The sequence below is a fragment of the Haliotis cracherodii genome, unplaced genomic scaffold (genome assembly GCF_022045235.1).
Source record: "Haliotis cracherodii isolate W230 unplaced genomic scaffold, xgHalCrac1.p SCAF_6, whole genome shotgun sequence".
Lineage (NCBI taxonomy): Eukaryota > Metazoa > Mollusca > Gastropoda > Lepetellida > Haliotidae > Haliotis > Haliotis cracherodii.
In genome coordinates, this window is record NW_027266319.1 from 31,368,461 (window position 1) to 31,388,490 (window position 20,030).

Below are 20,030 nucleotides of genomic sequence, written 5' to 3' on the forward strand. Positions count from 1 at the left end.
CTTCTTGTCACAGGCAAAGGTTGCGGTCCTGGGATCCCCACAGATGCAATGTCATTACAAGACATAAACATGATTTCATCTCTCAAAGGAATAATTTACAACTACTGTAAATCTGGAAAGTTTTGCGCCATGAAATTACTGCGAGTGGCTAACAATAGCTTCAACAGCATCTGGAAAGTTTTGCGACACCCTGTTAAGATTACCAAATTTCAAAGCTACTGTTGCACATTCTCTTTGATAAGTAGGAAGTGGAATGGTAAAATAGTAACTGAGTGTCAGTCAGTGTGTTTTAAACTATAGATGCATGCACTGTAGCAGTTGACAAGGGAGGCTGGGGAGGCGTGTTTATCTAACAGAAAAGACTGACTGGTGTATGTTTTCACTACTCCATGTTATGTAAGCAACTTGACGAGATGTGGCAGGTTAGTGAACTTGACAAAGTAGAGTGAGTGAGTGAGTGAGTATGGTTTTGCGCCGCTTTTAGCAATATTCCAGCAACATCACGGCGGTGGACACCAGCAATGGGCTTCACACATTGTACCCATGTCGGGAATCGAACCCGGGTCTTCGGCGTGACGAGCTAACACTTTAACCACTAGGCTACGCGACCGCCCCTGACAAAGTAGAGATAATCTACGGATAACAACTTCTTATTTACTGTATTAAAAGGCAACGTTTTGGTATGGATCCTTGTACCATTCTCAACAGTATGAGGATCTATATAAATAAAGAAGTTGTTATCCATAAATCATCTCTACTTTGTCATCCGTCAAATTCTAAGTAATGCCTATCCAACAATTCGTTAGTGAACTCTAATCAGACTATTGACACTGAATGACAATGTGTAAATAGGGAAACACAGGATGTGAGAGAGTATTTGTTTAATCATGCACTGGTTTGGTAATGTGTGGAGGTGAATTCTAGAAATATGCCTCCTTACGTCTTTTGTTTGGTCAGCAACAATAACTGTCATGAAATTGTGTGTCACTCGCAGTTTTGGCATTACTTTCCTGCTTGCAAGACTTTCCAGATTTACAGCAAGTAGGCCTGTAGTGTCTCACCACTCGGTGCATCGAGATGGTGTACAACTGTACCGATGTATCATGAGGCTTGCTACTGATACAACAATGAGACATTTCAATACAGGATACTGTAAACATAGCAAGTATTGCTTATCTATGTTATCTGCAACACAAAAACTAAATATGCATATCATGTCACAGCGGTATTCATGATCTTCATACTGCTATCATAACTAGAGTAAATAAATCATGTTAAAAGACCTGTGAAGATCCGGGGTAGAATAGGTCTTCAGCAACCCATGCTTGCCGTAAAAGACGACTATGCTTGTTGTAAGAGGCGACTAATGGGATCGGGTGGTCAGACTCGCTCACTTGGTTGATGCATGTCATCAATCCTAATTGCGTGGATCAATGCTCATGATGTCAATCACTGGACTGTCTGGTCCAGACTCGATTATTTACAGATCGCCTTCATATATCTGGAATATTGCCGAGTGCAGCATTAAACAACAAACAAACATAATCATGTTAATATCCTGACTATGTCAATTGTGAATATCCATTCATAAAGTACATGTATACCATACTGTATTCAATAATTGCAATATTCATTGACTTTGATATTTTAAGAACACATTTTACTTTTATCATTATAAAAAAACATTCAGACATCCATGTTATCTTTCTCAAATACAAAAAATTCAAATAATTTTTGGTATCTTGTAGTAAGGCACATGGTCTTTCATGTTCATTTGAAGCCTTGAGCAATATCATTAAAACCAGAATACATTGATAATACAATTGTACATAACTTGTACTTTTTATTTGTAATAAATGTCAATTAAAAGAAAATATATCTCAAATCTGCTGTTATTAACATGAATGCTCAATGTATTAAAAAACATGTGACCTGAGGAATATAAGGGTATTGGTGACATGTGGCATTGTGACAGGGTCTTGTCAACCACTTCAGGCATTTGCCTAAAAATGTTTCATGTACAAATAACTCCACTTGACTAGCGATGACTCGACAGCATCCTTTACATAAATCCACTCTGATATCAGTCGTGGCTCAAGCCTTCAAAACACATCCTACTGCAGTGGAATCTGTAAAAAACAGGCTTTCACTAATTTGGATGTTTGTCAATACAGGACCACATTTAGTCCTGAATGTACTACAGAAGTCCGGTTTAGATAGATTCCACTGTATATACTAAAAACCAAGTCTTTTTAACCTACATAAAGGTTGTTCCATATTGTGCAAACATACCTCTGAAAATCTCTAGCTACCACTTAACCAACATTTATGTGATTAAACTAGTTTCTCATCTAACTATTTCAAAGGTGATTCTACTGTAAATAGAGAAAGCTGAAATGATCACAGCCAATGAGTTGGGTTAAAAACTGCTTTGAACAGTATGTCAGTTATATTATATATTACAACGTGGGCTAAAAACTGCTTTGAACAGTATGTCAGTTATATTACATATTACAACGTGGGCTAAAAACTGCTTTGAACATTATATCCGTTATATTATATATTACAACGTGGGTTAAATACTGCTTTGAACAGTATGTCAGTTATATTATATATTACAACGTGGGTTAAATACTGCTTTGAACAGTATGTCAGTTATATTATATATTACAACGTGGGTTAAATACTGCTTTGAACAGTATGTCAGTTACATTATATATTACAACGTGGGTTAAAAACTGCTTTGAACAGTATGTCAGTTATATTACAGCGCCTCAAGAAAATGTGGGAAGGAAGCTCAAAGTCAGTCAGGTCAAAGACATTTACCACTTAGGTAACATCAGTCAAGGATGAAGACACAAAAACTTGCATCCTACATGTCCTTCCGGGGGTAATGCATAAACAAAATTAAACCAATTTAAAAAGAAATACAGAGTGTATCCAGTGTGATGCAGAATTTTGCATGCATGTTTAGGTATGAATGCTGCTACTTCATAATTTGGTACCACTCAAAATTTATTTCCAAAAGTAACCATTTAGAAAATACCATACCCTGTCAAATACTTCATGATCTTCCAGCACTAGCACTTGTAGATTCATTTCAATTTGGAAATGTCATATTCCTTATTAACCAACAGACCCTGAGCATGCAAATCTTAAGTCACTAGCGGTAGAGTACAATATTCAATGTTTGACATTTCTGTGACCCCTATCTTTTAACCTGGGTCCCCTTCAGTTAAAGGCTTTGAGTCCTCTGGATCCCCAATGTAAATAACTCAGGTAAACATGACAGATTGACTATAGTCATATGAAACATATGGTCTTCTCTAACTTCCTTTGAGTGGTATATAATCATGATAATCAAGAGTAGTTTTAAAATGATTTCATAAATAGTTGATATCTGTTATATTGGCCACACACCGAGTTCTCCTGTCCGTCAGTCAATACCTGGTCTGTTTCATGGCCTTCTGCTTCTTGACGTAGAAATTCCAAGGACCATGAAATCTTAATCATGTTAATGGTGCCGCCTTATCATGCTAATCGTGCTTATGAAATAATCAAAACTTTATCATATTTATAGAAAACACAACATTTGGATAGAAGACCATGGATAGTATAACGACTGGGATGTTTTCCAGTTGGTTACCATGGTTACAGCCTCTGGTTATTCTAAAGAGGGAAAAGGTTTGAGCACATTGGCAAAACTAGCAAATTTGTTTTACGTTGTTCAACTATTACTGTTTCAGTCCATGTCGCTATATAAGTGCAATAATCTTGAAAGCAATCTGATCTCGCCTCACTTTTTCAGTCTGCTATGTCAAATTGTATGATTTATATCACTCTAACCATCAATTTTTACCCTCTAACCATCAATTTTTACCCTCTCAACACAGCATGAGAAACAATGACTCGCTTCTACATGGGTCAGTTATTAAAATGTCAAGATATAGCTTCGAAATGGGCAAATGACAATCCCTCTTTAAGCTCTATCAAGATACTGAGTAGGAAATTTGAGTAAGGTTGAAGTTTTACATTGAAAACAATGACCACATTATTCTCATATGCAACATTGTACATCATGTGCACATAATACACAGCCATATGCAACATTGTACATCATGTGCACATCACACACAGCCATATGCATCATTGTACATCATGTGCACATAACACACAGCCATATGCATCATTGTACATCATGTGCACATAACACACAGCCATATGCAACATTGTACATCATGTGCACATAACACACAGCCATATGCAACATTGTACATCATGTGCACATAACACACAGCGTGGCTGTGTATCGCTATATAACATAACACACAGCCATATGCAACATTGTACATCATGTGCCCATAACACACAGCCATATGCAACATTGTACATCATGTGCACATAACACACAGCCATTTGCAACATTGTACATCATGTGCACATAATACACAGCCATATGCAACATTGTACATCATGTGCACATAACACACAGCCATATGCAACATTGTACATAATGTGCACATAACACACAGCCATATGCAACATTGTACATCATGTGCACATAACACACAGCCATATGCAACATTGTACATCATGTGCACATAATACAAAACCATATGCAACATTGTACATCATGTGCCCATAACACACAGCCATATGCAACATTGTACATCATGTGCACATAATACACAGCCATATGCAACATTTTACATCATGTGCACATAACACACAGCCATATGCAACATTGTACATCATGTGCACATAACACACAGCCATATGCAACATTGTACATCATGTGCACATAATACAAAACCATATGCAACATTGTACATCATGTGCCCATAACACACAGCCATATGCAACATTGTACATCATGTGCACATAATACACAGCCATATGCAACATTTTACATCATGTGCACATAATACACAGCCATATGCAATATCATACATATAAAATCATATAAAATAACATAAAGTCATTAACAGTAACCAAAAATGTAGGACAAAATAAAAACATGATATGGATAAATTAATAAAGGTGACAAACAAATGATAAAACCATGAGAAACATGCAGTGTCTCCCGACATAAGATGTCCAGTATAAAACCAGTAACTAATACCATGTGACATTAGTGGCACCGGTGTGTGCATATAAACTAATTATCGGTACCTCTGCAACTGGATAATTCTGTGAGTGAGTGAGTTTGATTTTACGCCGCTTTTAGCAATATTCCAGCAATATCACGGCGGGGGACACCAGAAATGGGCTTCACACATTGTACCCATGTCGGGAATCGAACCCGGGTCTTCGGCGTGACGAGCGAACGCTTTAACCACTAGGCTACCCGACTGCCCGGATAATTCTGTGGCCACTTCAGTACAATATTATACAGAATAACTTAGACTAGCCTGACAAGATCAAGGCCTTAAAATAAAATAAATATGGCAAAAGTTGACAATTTTACATTGTATCAGTGGCTACCAATCCAATTGATTACATATTTATTACAAATAATAACTTATGTCCTGACCAGTTTAAACCCATGGCCTGTGTCAATTTCCTTAGGAGGAAGCCACTTCATCTGTTTCCGACGCAAGCAGCGTAAAATACTCGTACACATACAACAAATAGCACCGAGGCTTGGAAGATTGACAGCTTTGATCAAAGGCTTGGTGATTTTGGGGAAATTGGTGTCCCAGTATTGAGCAAAGTCTTCAGAAGTTGGTAGATGGAAAGTGAAGTCGGACCAGTACTTGGACAGGACATATATGGCTTCTGTTGGTCTGGTCTTGTCTGTCCAGCTGGGCTTAATGTCCTTGCCTACATTGTAGTTGACCCAGTCCTCCGTAAAACTCCCCACCCCACCCGACCCCCCGGACTCGGGGTCAGCAGGTCGGGAGTACTTGCAGGTCTGGATAGCCACGAATTCGCCGACGCAGTTTCGGATGTTGCGTGTCCAGGAGGTGTAGTGACCAGCGTCCAGGACGATGATGAGGCGGGAACCACTGCCATCATTCTTTGTTGCCCACCACTCCAGCAAGGTCTCTGGTTTCAGGTTCTTGTTGTCTGGAACAGTCATATATCAGCGTGCATTGTCTGCTTGTGCATCTACAACTAAACATTGTACAATCAGAACTCAATGTAGTGAGTGAGTCGGGTGGGTGAGTGAGTGAGTTGAACTTAACACAGCTTTGAACAGTATTCCAATCATATTACAGCATGTCAGCATAAGGTGGGAGGAAAGCCGGAAGTGATGCAGGTCTCAGACGTTTACCACTTTGGTGAAACTCACAGACACAGGTATGGTGCCCACCATGCTGACAAATCTAGAAACATAATCTGGGTTTCTGGCATGCTCCAGGGAGACAACTCTGTACAGAAAATTCCAGAACCTTTAATCTGACAACTGAGCCACTCCAGAATTATTTGAGAGAGACCCCAAGAGAAACATATTATGCACAATGCAAACACACAGCTATGAGTGTCCAGGACTCTCAGAACAACCCCTAGTGACTAACACCACCCTCTCTTCTATAGAAAATAACCAGACTCAGTCAAAATATGCAACAATGATACAAGGTGTAGCTCAACACACAAAACCCCTCAAAATGTGTCATCTGGCTGAGTGTGTGTCTTCCGGACTCACAGCAGTACAGCACTGTTTTATCAGATCCAGAATGAGTGAGTGAAGATGCTAGCAATATTTTCAGCTTCATCACCGTGCATGTAGTTAAGGGTGTGCAAGCTAGCAAGTCCAGAAATGAGCTTCACAAATTCTACCCACTTAGGGAATTAAACCCAGCCGTAGGTATAACAAGCAAACACTTTAACCACAAGGCTACCCACCTCCCTTTAGCATGTTTTGTTTGAGTGAGTGAGTTGGGTTTAACGCAGCTTTAAACAGTATTCCAGTTATATCACAGCGTATCAGCTTAATGTGGGGGGAAAGCCTGAAGTGATGCAGGTCTCAGGCGTTTACCACTTCAGTGAAACCCACAAGCATGGGTATGGTGCTGACAAACCTAGAAACATAATCGGGGCTAACCAGGATTCGAACCCACAATCATAGGTTTTTGGCGTGCCCAAGGGATGCAACTCTGCACAGCGATTTGCAGCGCCTTAGATGACTGGGCCACCCGTGCCCTCTGTTTTGTTTGAAGAAAGATGTTTGTCATGTTAGTAAACATGCTAAATGTAGCATTCTAAAATTAAATCTGTCATGATGTCAGACAAAGGTAATATGTTTTCTGTATAAAAAAACCAACTATCATACAAATGACTAATCACCTGTGATGATCTGGGATAGAACTCATACCCAGCTACCCATGTTTGTCATGCTCGCCGTCAGTGAGTGAGTGAGTGAGTTGTGTTTAACGCCGCTTTAAACAGTATTCCAGTTATATCACGGCGTGTCAGCTTAATATGGGAGGAAAGCCTGAAGTGATGCAGGGCTCAGACGTTTACCACTTCGGTGAAACCCACCAGCATGGGCATGGTGCTGACAAACCTTGAAATATAATCGGGGCGAACCGGGATTCGAACCCACAATCATAGGTTTCTGGCCCGCTCAAGGGACACAACTCTGCACAGCGAATCGCGGCGCCTTAGAAGACTGGACCACCCGTGCCCCCTCGCCGTCAGTAAGCAAGTCATGCTCACTGACTTGGTTGATGCATGTCGTTCCAACCCAATTATGTAAACCAATGTGTGTGATACAGATGGTTGGTTGCTTGGTTGTTTAACGCCGCACTCAGCAATATTCCAGCTATGTGATGGCGGTCTGTAAATAATCGAGTCTGGACCCGACAATCCAGTGATTAATTTCATGAGCATGGATCCACGCAATATGGCATTGAACAACACACAAACAATTGACTAAAATACACTCAATCATGTTAATAGTACCACCACAATTGAAGCTTTACCTGCCAGCGCGAGCTCTCCATTCTCATACACCTCACCACTGTAGTACAGCATGTAGGTATCAAACCGTGGCCCGTCCGCTGTCCGCCGCTCGAAGAAGGCGTTCACCTTGCTCTTCAGGTAGTCCTCGCTCAGTCCACTGGTGGAGTAGTCGCAGCCGTAGTTGTCTATCATGTGGAAGCCAAACAGCTTGTGGATGTGGTTGAGTGTGTTGGTGGCGCGACTTGTCATGTCTTGAAGGGAAGCCGAAGAGAGCAGCTTGGCTGGGCCATTAGGTCTGGTAGTAATGACAAGCATGATAAATTACATGATTCAACTAGGTAATACTTTCAGTATCGGAAACATTATTCTGGAATGTTCAGATAATAATTTCAAACTCCATGGCTTGGCCAACAGACATGAAAGATAAATTAAATATTTTAATTCAAATAAGGATACAATACCATGAATACAGACTATCGTGATACATGGAACATTCTGTGAATTGTTACACCATTATCCCCAATTATCTAATATGCCAAATTTGGTCTAATGTCAAAAGTGAGCAATAAAAATATTTAAGACTAATATTTAAAGTTAATCATTGCTAATGAACAAAACAAATACACATGATATAAGCATATGTTTGCATGTGTTTGCACATCTTCCCGAGGCAAGAGAGTTAACTGACTACAACAGTCCAGTTTCCACCCTTGCCAAACTAGGCTGGAATTTCTGGGCTCGATCGTAATGGCTATTACGAGTTAAGTCCCTTCGATGCCTTGCCCATGGACCAATCAGATTCCACCTCTTGTGTCTCTGCATTTGCTTCAAACAAAATGGTGGCGCCCAGTCAAGACAATCTTATCAATATTCAAGATCTATATTGTGATAAAACTGCTGTTACATCGTGAAGTGCATCAAATCATGTGAGCACCTTCATTGAAAACATGAAAAGATTAGGAAAATATCTGTTGACAAGTTGGCAGTGCACATGCTTTTTAAGTCCTGCAGTTGACCGAAATCTGCATCTGGTATTCCATTCGTTGCGAGATTTTGATAGGACTATGCATAGACTTGTTAGTCCAACCAAAATGTAACTCTATAATCATGATAATACCAGGCTAGTTTGGCAAGGGTGGAAACTGGACTTTTAAAAGTCAGTTAACTCACTTGCCTCGGGAAGATGGTGTTTGCATAATGTTAGATAACTAAATTAGCGTCAAGCGCAACTACACCTACAAGAGGCTGCTGGCTGTCGCATACACGTTACACCTGCGACTGGAAAACATTGCAAACATTTTAGTCTTGTTCAAACAGGACTAGTACAAACTCTGAGAACTAGTGAATAAAGGTTTTCTCTAGTCCTCTGGTAATGGTGGACTTGTCATTAAAACGAATTTTTAAGGTTGGACTTGCTTAGCAAAATAAATTCCTCCCTACCTGATGTTTGTGACCGGAGCTATGAGGCCAAATCCTGTGCATGTCCCACCAAGGAAATCCCCGAGCTCATAGAAGAGACTCAAGGACATAGCTTCAATTGGCAATAAGATCCAAGCCAAGCTCAGACTGTACCCAGTCCGTGTCTCCCATCCAATACCCGTCAGAATAATGGTTGTGGTTAAAGAAAGGCATATGAGACGGTGCGAGATCAGACCAAAATGGCGGATACCCTTTGATGCCATTATTCTGTTGTAACTTTGTTGTTCATCGGCTAGGCTTATATATGTCAGGTTACACTCAGTTATCTTGCCCATCAATTTCCAGCAAGATATGAAATAAATAAGATGAAATAAAATCCATATAAAGGCAAATGCGGCAAAAACTGGCACCACCACAAACCATTCCTTGTGGTTAAAGCTCTGTATTCCAATCAAGGAAGCTAGAACCAGGTCAAGACCAAACACAAACAGAATAACTAGATAACGTAGTAGCTTAGACAGATTAAAAAATGGCTTCCATCGCTCAATTGTTGTCAAGGCTGAAAAATAGAAGTCAATGATTGGCTGGAATGCGTGACGTCCAATGAAACATATCAGAGCATATTTGTTCGGGGACATTTGGAATCCGGGAAAGAATACAAAGATTCCAACACAGAGTAGACTCAGGAAGCTGATGAGTCCAAGAAAAGACTTCATTCGTAATGCTATAAGGTGCACGGTAAAGGCAACGATTAACATGGACATTGGAAGTCCCTTAGAGGTGTCCATCACAAAGGTGGCAATGATAAGTCCAAGAGATTCAAGACCTTCCGACTGGGTCAGTATGCACGCGTCCAACTTCACAAAATGCATGATCCTTCCGAAAATATTCCAGAACCACACGGACACCATACTGGTGAGGAACAGCATCTCCATAACTTCATGTAGGACATCATCATAATCATTTTTCTCAGAGAAGGCGATAATCCCAACAAGGCACCCGGTCCAGATGTGGAACAGAGCATTGCCAATACTCTGCATGCTGAAGTAGTACCTCAGGGCACATGATATTCCGAATACAAAGAGTCCAAACAGCGAGATGACGGCGATGACAGTGTTATTGGTGAGGTGCCACTGTATGTACAGACCCAGGCCAAGGGCCACCAGGAGGATGATGTCAGGGATGTAGCCCACATACTGGATTGTGAACTGAAGCTTGAAGTCCTTGATGCTCTGCATGACCTGGTGGGAGAGATGGACAAGATAGTACCTCACTGCTCTCACTCCCCTAAACATCAGTACTCAACAAGCCATGGTTTACTTGGAATCTCCACAGAAGCCTATGATCTTCAGTGGGATCTTGTTACTTTTCCAGTCCGAAGTTCCGTATCTGAAAAAACAATGAATGCATGTTATTATTATCAAAACTTGTTTTCATATAGTCATCCCCCACGATAACGCGGGTCGTGGTGTTTGTGGGGAAAATAGAAACTATGATGGTATTTTTGAGTGTTTTCTTCGGGTAAGATCGAGCTTTAGTACAAGTTCAGGTAGCCCGTTATTGTTAACGTCTTTGACTGCTGCCACTGCTGGGACCATTAGAGTGCAAATATGGTAAGATATACATGTATAGAATAATGTTTACTTAGATCAACGCTAATTTACAAACAACTCGCTGACTGGACATTCATGGCCATTTTCTGAACGAAGCCACTACGCACGACCCTCTCGACACAAAATGTCAGTTAAACACAATTTCAGACTGCAAATTATTATACTTATATTGAATAACACTTGGGTTGGATATAAAAAAAACAAATCTTACAATATAATGTTATAGAGGTGCCAAGTTCGTGATAATTTCATAGATCATCTACCATATTCGCCATAAGACTTTTGAGTCTGCTAGCCCGAACAAGTCTCAAAGTAATGTTCACAAATTACGTCATAGGGTATTGTTACATGTTTGTAAATTTTGTCATGCTTGTGGTGCTAAATTCTAAACATGCTAAAGCCAGTAAAGGTTGGGCATGTTTTTTTTGCGTTTTAATGTTTAATGTTTGAACATCAATATGTCTTATTTCACAGTCATGTGTTGATATAATATTATGCAAAATCCGAAATCTATATTAATAGCGAGCTCTTCGGGCAAAATATCTGAGGACCTGTTGGCCAGTGGACTCTTTGGGTGTAACTCATTATTACCAAAACATAACCATGATAATTTTTGAGAAAATACTTCAGCATTGGACTTGTTTTCACACCCCATTCACGATGTCATTGTCAATAGAATCCGATTGATCATGTTTATTGCAATAAACAAAAATACGATCAACTGAAAAAAGTATGAATGTGAACCTGCAAAGAAGACTGAATTGATGTTGTGAATGATAGGCTAGTGAAGCTGAAAGGCGTGTCCCGCGGCTTATTTATCGATATCGTGTTGATGTAACGTGTGGAGGGATACGTTCTCCACGATGCACTTGCTTTACGTATTAGTTCCCGAGGCCAGTACGCTGCCAAATCCTCCCCTCAAAATGATAATCATTACCTGTTTCCTGCTCCGCGTTTCTAATATGACTTCCGTACCTACAACAAACAAACATGTCAATGGCTGCCGGGGGAATCCTCACGCACGTTTGAAGGGATTTCCCCACTTCCGGTTAAATAAATCCGGAGAGAACGTGTTCTGTGCGGGTAACCAGGTTAATCCATCTTTGCAGACCCTCTAAGGAAATCCACACGTGAAAAATCTTTATTTGACACACCATGAACAAATGACACTAATGAGATTACAAATATTTAACCGATCTAAATCATTACATATCATATGACATCTTGATATTTGTGAAATGAAGTATTTATTGACATTTAATTGTTTTTGGGTTGTTTTTTTAATGAAGCCATCACAACACTCTAACGTTGATGAGTCAATCTTTGGAGCTCTATGTGACAATTAACGTTAGTTTCCATGTTTGGTAATATTAACATGATTAGGTGTATTTCAGCCAACTGTCGTCGTGTTTTCATTGTAGATCTAGGATACCTGTAGATTTATCCGCGCTAACTTGAATCTCCGTTCTAATTCTACCACTACTCTTTAGCAAACGTTAGCGCACACACAACACACACGCACGCGCGCACTTGTGTACAGCAAGTGATATGACATTGCAGTCGTATGTACAGAATAGCGTCAAATTTCAAGGTCTCTGTTTAAATACATTCTCTTTGTAGATTTCTGCACAAAATGTATCACATACTTTGAAGATAAACGTTAAACCTTCTGTTTTTCTTTCAGCTGATCATTTTTTTTGTTTTCCTTTTAGGAAAGTAAGGAATCTGTCAAGGTTTATCCACTTTGTTGAATTGTCATCAGTGATAATTTTAAAGAAGTCCCAACTTTAGATGTTTCTCATTATGTACGGATTGTCACAACCAGAAACTGATATATTTCCAAAATAACATTCATAGTATACATTCAGTGAGAAAAAGAAGACCACATATCTGCAACACACTTCTCAGTTATCTCCCTTGTAATATTATTATATAAATTATACCTTAAAAAATATAGATTTTCTTCATAAACATTTGTAATGTGTTTTACCAAATGTAGTATGGTGTTGGCAGTACAATTAAATCATTGAGAGATGATTTTGATATCTCGTGCCCTACCTTTTAAAAATGCTGGATCCGCCCTTGAAGTAGTTGTAGAGACGGAGGGCTGCCATCTCTGTTGCCATCACCTCCGAGGTGTTGTGGACAGAGCTTCTGCACGGAGAGCGGAAGGTCGGAGGTTCGATCCCCTGGTCGGGTCATACCAAAGCCGTTAACACGTGGTACTTGTTGTTACCCTGCCTAGTATTGATTTCATATCATATCAAACAATTTTAAAGATGAAATATGAAATACTTATGTAAATTTAAGTATTGCTTAGAGTCCTATGCCAGAAGGCGGTGGCTCATGGGCCAATCTGGTGATGTCAACCTCCGAATTCTATATGTCTCCAATGTTCTGTCACGTGCCGAACCAGCTGGACATTTCTTTTGGTAGACAAATGTAGCTATTCGCGTTGTACTTGCTGGAGTATACCACCCCTGTAGCCCTGGTGTTGCAGCATGGCTTCCACTGCGGCACCGTCCCTGTAGACACTCCGTGGTGGGTGGGGAGCGGGGGTGTTGACTTCTATTACCTACATCATGGCTCAAACACTCTCTTGTTCCACTACAAATGACAAAAAGAGGCGGCCCAAGGCTGATCATCTTTCATTTAATGAAGAGTGAGTGAGTGAGTGAGTGAGTTGGGTTTAACGCCGCTTTTAACAGTATTCCAGTTATATCACAGCGTGTCAGCTTAATGTGGTAGGAAAGCCCGAAGCCTGAATTGACCTTCAGTACTGTATGAGAAAAACACATGTTCGTTTAGGCACATCGGTGTCTCTATCAGATAACAATTATGTCATTTCAGATTGCTGCGATTGCAGTGAGCCTTTGATGGAAAGTCATTTCTTGCTGAACCGATGTAGCTGGCTCTTGAGGTACTACATGGTAACATATCCGGGCAGGTATACTTTATATTAACAAGAAAATACCCCATCGACGATCAAATGGTATGCCCTTCCCTTAGTTCAATTTCAACAGATGTGTCGAAAGAATTGCAGAGAAGGTATTATAAATCCAATACCACATTGCCATTAGCTTGCGACATTAGTGTCATACATGCACCTCTTAACCTCAACAGTCTACTCATTATACCTATGTACCCCGAGTGTATGTTGATACAGATCTTGATGGTTCTCCCACGAGGCTACAGCCAAACCATAACCATAACGCAGTAGTACGTATTAATGACATGATATTGTTTGGGAGGATAGTCCGCGCTATAGGTGCTAGTTTGGCGTGGAGTCGTATACACATGTGGCGAGCATGTATGGATACTAGATTGAAGTGCACATTTATGTAGTTTGAAACCTGAAATATGAAGAAGTGTTTACTCATCTACCTTGTCTCTATCTTCACGGAGCCTATCCTTTCAGGTACGTGGGTTCCAAGACCTGTGAAGATTCCGGGTTAGAATTGGTCTCAGGCTAGCCATGATTATCGTAAGAGGCGACTGACGGGATCGGGTGGTCAGGCTCCCTGACTTGTTTGATGCATGTCATCGTATCACGGTTGCGTAGATCGATATCAATCACTGGATTGTCTGGTCCAGACATTATTGTTTTTAGACACCATATTATAGCAGGAATATTGCCGAGTGCCTCCGACAAACAAACAAACGTTGGTTCCTAATTCAATTTAAACCGTGCATTACACAGCAAACATTATATGTTTTTATGTCCTGAATGATTCTGTGTATTCCACCCAGCTGAGTAGTTGTTTTAAGAACAATAGTATCAGTTAATATTATTATTACTTTATAACCATACTGCTTGAATTCCTGATTCCTGATACTCAATCAAGCTTTAAGTGGCATTTAAAAGATAGCATTGAGTGTCGGGTTTCAACTTCTTTTGTATTTAATGCAACGATTCGGCACAGATGTACCCGTGAAGATCCGGGTTAGAATAGATCTTCAGCAACCCATGCTTGCCGTAAAAGGCGACGATGCTTGTCATAAGAGGCTTCAAACGGGATCGGATGGTCAGGCTCGCTGACTTGGTTGATGCATGTCATCGATCCCAATTACATGGATCGATGTTCATGATGTCAATCACTGGATTGTCTGGTCCACACTGGATGTCATCGTATCTAAATTTTGTGGATCGATGCTCATGATGTCCAGACTCGATTATTTAAAGACCACCGTCATATAGCTGGAATATTGCTGAATGCATCGTTAAACAACAAACAAAGGCTATAGATGCCGGAATCCGTTTCAAACAAGTCACCAAGTCTTCAAGTAACTGAGTATTTCCTCCCCTAGGCACCTACATCCAAGCAGAGACAGACACGCAGCACAAGATCATCACCATGAATGAGAGAGGTGTGCCAATCACTGGCAAGAATTCCCTGGTTTTCCAGATAAAGGCGTGTTCCGATGCATATTTTATCCTGTCTGAGAAGCACCGGTTTAATAAACCAGACCAACGGTTTTTCTTGGTTATCTTGGGGGCGACCCCAAACGCCAACGTGAACGGCATCCGAGACAGCTGTCTGAGGAGTTGCAATAAGCCATCAACCAAGTCAACAGGACGATGGCTCTATTGTTCCACCTTTCGGACGTTCTGGTTAGCTTGGGATGGAAACGGAGGACTGGGTGTTGGGAGTGGCTCGCAGGTACTTCGGAACCCGCTCATGAAACTGAGAACACCACGTCCGTTCCTCATCAACTTCCTTATACTCTGGGGGCAGGAGAACCGGGTGGAATGGAGATTTCTGCTAGGTAAGATGAGGATTTGTCTCAGGCTATACTGGCAAACCATATTTGATTGAATAAGATTGAATAAAATATATATAAAGACATGTTCGTTGGGCATGCTTGATGTCGTGAAAAACGTGTCCGACCCTTCCATTCTGAGAGTTATAAAGGTTATGAAGGAATAAAGCAGTGACTGAAATAATATCCCCCCTTTTAGAAAACTGCCAGGAACTGTGACGGCATGGAAGGTTGACTTCTGACGATTAGGTTGTGTGTTTAATCTCCTCAGACCATGCTCCTCTGTTCGTGTTCCCGCGGCCATACGGTGGCTCTACGGTGGAGGTCCCAGAAAACACAGATGTACGAAAGGTGTGTAGGTGCCTCGATCTAACAGACATATTTTTTCATTTACGATTTGACCAAGTTTGTCGATATTCATCCATGGACATGAGTGGCCAAGTGGTCTAAGACGCCGCAAATTGTTTCGAAGAATTGCATCCCTATCAGTACCAAGATCGTTTGTGGGTTTGAATCCCAGATTTATCCCTGATCAAACATTTGATTTGTCTACAAGATGCTCGATTTTGTGGATGTCTATGATTGAATCACTTTGGGTTTTTCCTCCCGTGCGCAACTGACAAATTTCAGTCATGATACATCTGACATATTCAATAGGGCATTGAGGCCTCAGTCTCTCTCACTGACCAGGTTGATACTCTGTAGAACCTCCCCTGAAGATGACCTGTTGTATTGTGATATATTCAATAAGGCGCCGAAGCCCCTTGCTCATTCACTCACTTTGCCAGGTTGATACCCTTTAGTATCTGACATGCAGACGACGCGTACTATGCTGTATTCTGATGTATTCTGATGTACTGTGATGTATTCTCATGTAGGTGATACTCGACCTGAAGGCCATTGACCAGGACAAGGACATAGTGTTGTTTTCTGTTGTGGGGGAACACTCGTACACATTCAAATGTGCAGGTTCGAGCCTCGTTCTGATGAACCCCGTGGACTTCGAAGAACAGTCATTGTACAACGTGCAAATAAGGCAAGCAATTAACAGCTTCATAATGACGCCATGTTATATTTGCATGTCAATTTTGATTTTTTTTTATTATTCAAGATATATAAAAAAATTAAATGTTCTGTCTGATGTTTGTTTTAGAGCGTCTGATGGGTCGTACGCATCGGTCACTCACCTCACTGTCATAGTTACTGATGTTAATGACAATGCCCCGGAAGTGGATAGAATTGACCCCATAGAGATACCGGAGCAACTACCGGAAGGCTGTATCATTGGTGCAATAACATCGGCCCGTGATGTGGACACCCATGACAAGATTACGTTCTCGCTAATCGGTATGCGATACATAAACATTTAACTTGAAGTAGTTATGAGATTACTTGGTACATGTCTTTATGGAATATTCCCACTTAAGGCTGTCACGCCGTGATATAACTGGAATACTGTTCCAAACAACGTTAAAACCGACTCAGTCACTCCTCATGATATCATACGGGAGCTGGGCGGTTGGGTAGCCTAGTGGTTAAAGCGTTCGCTCGTCACGCCAAATACCCGGGTTCGATTCCTAACATGGGTATAATGTGTGAAGCCCATTTCTGGTGTCATCCGCCGTGATATTGCTGGAATACTGCTGAACGAGGCGTAAAAAATTCTCACTCACTCATACGGGAGCTATGACGTCCATGTTATTTATATGCCAATTCTACGTTAAATAAACAGTACCAGTGAGTCAGTGAGTGAATGATGTTTTACAAGGCAGTCAGCAACCAACAGCATGTAAACAATGGTGTCTCAGACCAAGAGCAATGACCCACGCCACTGGGACACGATGAGCAACGGTCCAATTGTGTTGCCTCTTTGGCAATTAATTAAGTGATTAATTTGTGATTAAGTGATGTTGGAATTATTAAACAGTGGACACGGATGGACCAGTCGTCTGAGGCGCCGCAATTCTCTGTACAGAGTTGCGTCCCTTGGGCACGCCAGAAACCGATATTCGTGGTCTCGAATCTCGGTTCGCCCCAATTATGTTTCTAGGTTTGTGAGCACCATACCCGTGCACGTGGGTTTCACAAACGTCTGTCACCTGCATCACATCGGGCTTTCCTCCCACATAAAGCTGACACGCCGTGATATAACTGGAATACTGTTCAAAGTTAACCCAACATACTCACTCGCTATTACGAAACCAAAAAAAATGCTCATTGGGGAGTTAAAATCATGTTTATTTATTTTGGTGAAAAGGGGCTTATGTTAGCATTTAATATGCAACCGCTTCTATGGAAATTGTAAATCCTGAATCAGGTTAGAATTTATTTTATTTATTTATTTTTCTGCAGAACATGATTCATCATACTTTTCTGTCGACCCAAACACTGGTCTCTTGTACATGAGACACACAGTGGATCTAGAGGAGTTGTCAGTGACGGCATACGTCGCCAACATGACTGTAGTCGTGTCGGATCTTGTGGGTCACACTACGTCCACGGCTGTCATCGTCATCGTCAGTGACATCAACGACAACCCACCCACCTTTCTCCAGGACGAGTACCACATCAACATAAGCGAGGCCAGCAGTGGAGGTACGTGTACGTTCTGGTTTCCAACTCTTCACGGGCTTGTTTACATGTTCCTCGACCAGCCGAAAAACTATATACCGTATTCGACGTAATAAGCGCTCCGCTCTAACACGCGCCCACGACGATATTTGCTAATATAATGGCGAATGAACAATCCCAATTAGCACCCCTTTCGAATGATCAATGTACACTTATTTATTCGTGTATCACACGCACTCGTGTGTTATATGCACCCTTAATTATGGGCAATTAACTTCTGGAAAATATATCTGTCGCGTATAATACGCACAGACTTTTCTTTTGTATCATTTTAGGCTGTCAGCATAAAACACGAAATTTACGATCTTTCAACTCTGTTTCTTTTCACCAAAATTATATTTTAATAAGAGCCCCCTATTTCTAATTTTGGGAGCGCCCTGGTCGCTTATTACGTCGAATACAGTTCTATGCGTTTTATATGTTACGCTGTGTTTTCCATCTAACGAGATGGGTGCTCGCGAGGGCTTTCACGCTTTACAAGGGGTGCAGCATGGGTCATAGCCATTGTGACCAATTCGTGTCATTCCGGGACAGTGGCGACTCGTGCCCTTCTCGGAAGTTTCCAGTTTCGTCACCACTCGCCCCTTTCCGTTACCTGCATTCGTCACCACTCGCCCCTTTCCCGGAATAACACGAGTTGGTTTGGGATATGAACGTGAGGACTACTTCAAACAAGACCGATTATTCTTCACAGCGCCTCTCATTACTGTTGTGAAAGGCATGAAACAGATCTGTTCCAAAAACCATTAAAAATAATTTATAAGCAGTAACTGAACTCAACTATTTTTTTCTCAGAAATGCAGTGCATCTATATTCTTCTCAGCTGTTCATCTTTTATTTGCAAAGTTATATTTCTTGAATTTTTTTTTAATCCCGATAAATTGGGTTCCGTTCAGTTTAAATGATATGTCCACCATTTTTCTTGACATCGGTTAAGAATTGCAATAGTGATGTCATATTTTGCTTGAATGAGCAATAGAAACATGTTAAATCAAGGCTATATTTCCTCTTTCATAGAGAACGCGAACATAAACATTATACATGCACATAAAGGGATCAACATCATGTGTTCATGAATCGCGATCAAATAGTGATGGTACCAGGTGTTCGCGGAAAGGAGGGGGAAATCAATTTTAATCAACTAACTACAAAGCATGTCCAATCTATGCGAAGGACATCGGTATGGCACCTGTTGTATTTGGTATTAAAGTCAATAAAATGTTTTGGAATAATATAGACCCTCGCAGTTGTAACACGCCCGAACAGGTATGCACATTCAATACATGACAATACACGATCAAAGCTATTCTAGTCATTTGTGGCATTTAAACTATAACCTAACACATTCATATAATCCTTAAACCACTTCTGTGGGCGTTTAATTCTTATTTTAAAAGCAGAGATTACTTAAGCTGTTATTATCACTAATGATATATGAGTGAGTGAGTATGGTTTTGCGCCGCTTTTAGCAATATTCCAGCAATATCACAGCGGAGGACACCAGAAATGGGCTTCACACATTGTACCCATGTCGGGAATCGAACCCGGGTCTTCGGCGTGACGAGCGAACGCTTTAACCACTAGGCTACCCGACCGCCCCTAGTGATAATGAGTGAGTGGCTCATGTGTAACATCTGATGTATGGCATACAACAAATAAAGTGTAATGTTCATTGAGAATACACAATCAAGTAACCTG

At 40.9% G+C, this 20,030-nt stretch overlaps 1 protein-coding gene across 1 annotated transcript; it reads right to left on the minus strand.

Moving 5' to 3' along the window:
- Window positions 1-4,818: 4,818 nt before the first annotated feature.
- On the minus strand, window positions 4,819-11,957 carry LOC139445232 (transmembrane protein 168-like). The gene is made up of 4 exons (XM_071226372.1): window positions 11,878-11,957; window positions 9,349-10,716; window positions 7,929-8,203; window positions 4,819-6,069 (listed from the first exon to the last, which is right to left on the minus strand). The coding sequence occupies exons 2-4, from the start codon at window positions 10,620-10,622 to the stop codon at window positions 5,522-5,524; spliced, it is 2,097 nt and encodes a 698-aa protein (XP_071082473.1). The 5' UTR covers window positions 10,623-10,716; window positions 11,878-11,957; the 3' UTR covers window positions 4,819-5,521.
- Between the last annotated feature and the right edge of the window lie 8,073 nt (window positions 11,958-20,030).